Source organism: Tachypleus tridentatus, chromosome 6 (genome assembly GCF_004210375.1).
Source record: "Tachypleus tridentatus isolate NWPU-2018 chromosome 6, ASM421037v1, whole genome shotgun sequence".
In the NCBI taxonomy this organism is placed as follows: Eukaryota; Metazoa; Arthropoda; class Merostomata; order Xiphosura; family Limulidae; genus Tachypleus; species Tachypleus tridentatus.
In genome coordinates this window covers 153,240,048-153,246,047 of record NC_134830.1, presented here as the reverse complement: position 1 = coordinate 153,246,047, position 6,000 = coordinate 153,240,048, and the positions used below count along the sequence as shown (strand labels likewise).

Below are 6,000 nucleotides of genomic sequence, written 5' to 3'. Positions count from 1 at the left end.
TACTTTTGGGATAACCTGATAGAAGTTGAAAAAACAGTAACATTGCTCAGGTTGTAGAAATGTAGAGTGTATTTAGGTTGAGGTTCTTAGAGTAAACTAAAGAAGGAGTTATGCTGTCCATTTCTGGTTACAATCTCACCAGGTGAGTAACTAAAGAAGGAGTTATGCTGTCCATTTCTGGTTACAATCTCACCAGGTGAGTAACTAAAGAAGGAGTTATGCTGTCCATTTCTGGTTACAATCTCACCAGGTGATAAACTAAAGAAGGAGTTATGCTGTCCATTTCTGGTTACAATCTCACCAGGTGATAAACTAAAGAAGGAGTTATGCTGTCCATTTCTGGTTACAATCTCACCAGGTGATAAACTAAAGAAGGAGTTATGCTGTCCATTTCTGGTTACAATCTCACCAGGTGAGTAACAGTTTTGGAAATATGTGCAAGACAACAAAAGCAATATTATTTTTATAAAAAACTTTAATTTTACGGAAATGGTTTAGTCTCATTCTTTCTTTGTATTTGCTTATTTGTTTTCTCGTAATTAAGTACACAGCTACATAATAAACTATCAGTGCTCTGTCAATCGCTGTTATCGAAACTCGAATTTTAGCGTTGTAATTCTTCACTCATCACTGAAACACTGGAGTCTCTTCATCAACAATGCAGACATTTCTTTTAAAATGTAATAAGATTGATTTTCTCACATAAATTGTACATAATTACAATCACAATTATGTGACTTTATAATGTGACGACAAGTATAAGATGTTTACGTTTCCTTGTAATTTAGACAACATAATGTTTTATTATTTTAATGTTCTTTGTTATAACATTTTTAATTTTAATTTCAAGTGATGAGAGAAACATACTTACCTTTACTGGTCTTATTATAAATTGTATCTCAGAACGTTTGTTTGTTTTTGGAATTTCACGCAAAGCTACTCAAGGGCTATCTGCGCTAGCCGTCCCTAATTTAGCAGTATAAGACTAGAGGGAAGGCAGCTACTCATCACCGCCAACTCTTGGGCTACTCATTTACCAACGAACAGTGGGATTGAGCTTCACATTATAACGTCCCCACGGCTGAAAGGGCGAGCATGTTTGGTGATTTTTTTTCCATCATTTCATGAGAAAATTATTTTCAACGATGAGGAGACCTAAAGAAACCGTCTTGACGTTGATGGAAATGTCTCAGATGAGAATCAAGGTTAGAATAATTGAGGTACTTATTGTGTTTGGTATCTGGAGTTGTCTCCACCGCCAACTCTTGGGCAACGCTTTCACCAACGAATAGTGAAAGGGCGAGCATAGTTGGTGCAACCAGGATTCGAACCCGCGACCCTCGGATCACGAGTCGAACGCCTTGACACACTTGGCCATGCCGGGCCCTATCTCAGAACGGCTGGTATAGGTATTAACACTTTTTACTGGTAAGGAGAAAACAACGTTTTTCTCTCCTTATTAGCAAAATGTGTTAATACCCATACCAGCCGTTCTGAGATACATTTTTATTTCAAGTGGGTTTCTCGTCATCAAGGACCTATTAGAAAATGTTTGGAACTGTTAGTATAGGTCTCCCCCAAGTTTATTTTGGTAAGTCTCGATACTAATAAAATTAGTAATACAGAAAGATAGTAAAGTATTATAGATGTTATTGTAAACTTATTAAAATTCTATACCACCGTATTTTCACAGAGTTGATTGTTATCTCTTGACATTGTCTTAAAATCTGCTAACAGGAACGACAATTTCTCTAATTTAGAAAGCGAGTTAACGTACTTCGTTTGAGTTTAAATTGAGTAGTGATCTCAAGGTAGCGGTAGTTATATAATAGAAATAATAAAATTGTTTGTGTAGACCAAAATTCAATCGCTAGTTACTTAATGTTATAATCCGAAGTTAATCATATCCAGACGTTTATCAATTTACATCACTAACCTTGTTTTTTCTCCAGCAGCAAAATTAGATTTTCTTAGACCAACGGCCAGTAACAACAATTCAAGTATTGATACCAATATGTAATATTCAGTGAACTCTTTAACTTGTATAACAAATATATATAGCTATATAGAATTTCTAAATGAACGCCTTCTTTTGGCAAACGGAAGAACTGTTCATAGAAGAACGCCATCTTGTTTTGTCACATTTGTATCTGCTAATAATATTTGCATTTAATTTATATTTATCTTATATTTGCTTTATTATCTACTAAATTACGCATTATAGATGTTTATTAATACTCAACAAGGGAACAAAAGTAAGTATTCAAACAAAGATGAGATTGTTTAACCTCTTTCTATAATATTGATGCATTGATAGAGGTACTGATAGTGATATTATAATGATAAGATTAAAGATTGACGCTAATATAACTGTATATATAGCTGTATATATATATGTATATATATTCCCATTTATTACCACGTGTCAGTAGGGTTAGTACGAACACCTATTAATGTAAGTATGTGTATTTAACTAGTAATTTATTTATAAGCCTAACACAGTATTAATAAACGTGAAAGAGTTGTAATCGTTATGTAAGTTGTAACTGGTGAGTATTCCTTTGTTTTACCTTCCAGATAAAATTTTTATTTCAAGCCTCTTGAAGCTTTGGTTTCTTTTTAAATGTAAATAAGATTGCTGTTTATTAGGAGTGAACGTACGATTTAACTTTTGTTTTCAATGTTATGATTATTAAAGATTCAGAATTGAAAGATAATGTCATTATTATTTAGTGGTTAAGAATCACCCTGATAAAACGTATTGGTAATGGTAGTTTAATAGTGTTAGTAAACTAGGACTAGGAAGGAGAAAAGTTGACTTAATACAAAATAACTAGTAATAAAGTTGTACATGGAAGTGTTTGTAACCTAGATATAAATTATAGAAACCATTTACGCCTTGAAAATGTTAATGGATTTAATAACACTAACAGTAACATACTAAGACTGAGTTACCAATTGCAAACATATGGAACACTGGCTAGCAATATTGTGGACCAATGTAACCATGTTGCTGTTGGAAAGGTGGTTAAATTTACAAAACATTCAAATGAAACTTTGTTAAAAAAGTATAATAACTATTTAAAACATGAAATTTATTAATATATTTTACAAATAGATGTATGTTTTTTTACTTTTTATTTGAAATTAAAACTTCTCATGATGTATCTGCCCTTTGCTCCTTAATGTGTTTATTACTTTCTGTTACTGTACTGTATTGCTCATAATTAATGCTTCTAGAGATGTTGCAAACTATGGGAGGGGAGACTATAGTATTTATAGGTATAGTAGACATTAATTATGGGTACTACAATATACATAGGTGTATAAAGTTGAGAAGAGTCATTATATATTTACTGGTATACTGTATATTATGAATGAGAATTTATCTTTCTTTATTATTGTTAAGAAATATATTTTTGCACAAATAATAGTGTATTTAGAATGCATTGCTTATTTCATGGTATGACAGTTGACTAACTACAAATGTTATATTGAAAGGTGCAGCATGGCCAGGTGGTTAGGATGTTCGAATCATAATTTGAGGGTCATGGGTTCCAATCCCCATTATACCAATCATGCTTGCTATTTCAGCTGTGAGGTTGTTATAATGTGTGGTCAGTCCCACTATTCATTGGTAAAAATAACCCAAAAGCTGTTTGTGGTTGGTGATGACTAGCTGCCTTTCCTATAGTCTTACACTACCGAATTAGGGATGGCTAGTGCAAATAGCCCTTGTGTAGCTTTGCATGAAATTCAAAAACAAACAAACAAGTTATGTTGAAGACATAACCAAATGATTTAAGATCAGTGAAACATGTTTTCTATTTACGTTTAGTACTTTTAATTGCATTTTGTACATTCATATAAAACAATATAGGGCGTTAGTTGTTGTTTTATATATCTGTGTGTGAATTTTAAAGTTTTTTGTAATATTCTAATGTAAAATTGTAATACACTTAATTGTATTACATTTCTTAGAAAGCAGAAAAGTAATTACAGCATTTTGAGAATACTGGATGAATGATAACCAGTCTTAACTTTGTAAATTCTGTTTTATATTTTAAAGTTCTGTGTTACAAATGATAAGGGACAATTTAATTCTACTGCTTGAAGGTTAGCATATGTTCCAAGATAATGTTGTACTATCTTACTTTAACTATAAGGTGGTGGTGGTTGGCTCCTTGCTATTAGCATGTTTTTCAGGGTAAGTTTATATTGTATTATATTATTACTTTGTAGGTTGGACATAATGAAGAAGTGAGATTTTTTTCTGAGTGATCTAAACCTTTAATATGAAATAAAAAGAAGAAACTAATTGGAGAAAAACAACTTGAGGAGTAAAAAAGTTGTTTCTTACAGAATGAAAAGTGATTTTAAGTTTCATATATTTGTATGACTTAGAACCAGTAAGCCTAATACCTGTCATGGTAGTTCTTTGATCTTAGGTTGTGTAAGTATTCTGACCACTGATTATTTACTTTGTTGTGGCTGTGTGTGTTTAATAATGTAAAAATCAGTGTGTATTCAGTCCACATAATTCCTGGCCAACAGGTGTGTTATGGATTAAATTCATTATTCCAGTTTATCAGTTTTGGTTTTGTTTTCATTTAGTTTTCCAGTTGTACAGGATGCTGAGTAACTGGTTGATATCTTGGTAAAAATAATGCATTTATTACTTTTAATTTTTGTTACACAAGAGCATCCTGATTTTTTGAAAGAGTTACAAAACAAAGGTATTTAAATTAGTTGAAGGGTTTACAAGATCAGTCAACATGTGCAAAAAGATATTTATCATCTGCATGTCTTCTCTGGATTAAAAAATACAGAAGATATATAATCTCTCCTAAACAAAGGAATCTTAAGAAAGACATGAATCTGTGTGGTTATTGTTTCTCTCTACTAAAAGTCTTTGTTTAACAAGATAAACTGTTATCTTGTTTGAATGGATCTTGAACTGTTTGATACCGAGTATTCAAAAGTATCTGTACTTTCAAACACAGAGTGGGAGTCAATGGGAAAGAGTTTATTAAATTGGGGGGCTGCTGTTACAGTTCTGGTATTCAGTTTAGAACAACAGTCTGTATAATAATGAGTTTGATCTGTTAACGTTGACAAACCACATGTACTCTCCTTTTGATGGTATCCAGTAGCAAATTTCAGAGTTTAGGACTTGGTGCATGTTCCTCTTACATAAAGTGCTTGCACTTAACCACCTTATAAAGCATGTAAGCTTTGTTTAGCCTTCCTTGATTGTCTCTACAGATCTCAAGAAAGCAGTGTTACAGGACTGAGGAACCACATCTTGTGTGTGGTGACATAAGCAGCCATTAATGTGTTTTATTTGATATTTTGGTTGGGGTATTCCACTACAGCCTGAAGCTAGTATGAAGTCAGTTGTGCTGTTGAGCAGTTACGATTCTAGATATCCCAAGGAGCAAATTTCTGTTCAGGATCTTAAATAAAAGGAGGGGGGGTACAAAACATTTTGTGTGAGATCGACTCCCAAAAAATGTCTTTTTGATTAGGTGAGTGTTAAAACAACTACAAATAATAGTTATTTCATGTCGGCACCACTTCGTAGCTTTGTACTGTACTTATAATCTGTAAAATGAGAGTATTTGTATTCAGATATAAAACTTTCAAGTGATTGGATACTTACCCCTTTAAACACTAACAGTGTTACTGTGGTAAGAAAGATTAAGTGGCAGGTGTTTTTTGTTCTGTATCCCTCTTATCTTAATGTTTAGTAGACAAAAGATAGCCCTGAATTTTGAACTGGGTAATTTGTAATAATTGGTTATTTGACAATCTCATAAATTGATTTATATCCCTCCTCCCTCCCACAACCTCTACTAGCAAAGAATAAAAAATAAACTTTTTCAACCACTTTTTTACCATAATATGGTATTAACACTCCTGTTTTCATTCATGTTGTTTCAGGTTTTCTTAAGTAATCTTCAAATTACCCTCATTTTATAGATAGACCTTTTCTGAAGG

General features: G+C 32.5%; 1 protein-coding gene across 1 annotated transcript in view; it reads left to right on the top strand.

Moving 5' to 3' along the window:
• The first annotated feature begins 2,376 nt into the window (after positions 1 to 2,376).
• Positions 2,377 to 6,000, top strand: part of LOC143254111 (protein gustavus-like) — a 37,696-nt gene continuing 34,072 nt past the window's right edge. The window contains exon 1 of the mRNA XM_076508902.1: positions 2,377 to 2,455. Coding sequence (XP_076365017.1) covers positions 2,454 to 2,455 — 2 coding nt within the window. The 5' untranslated portion in view covers positions 2,377 to 2,453. The remainder of the gene's footprint in view (positions 2,456 to 6,000) is intronic.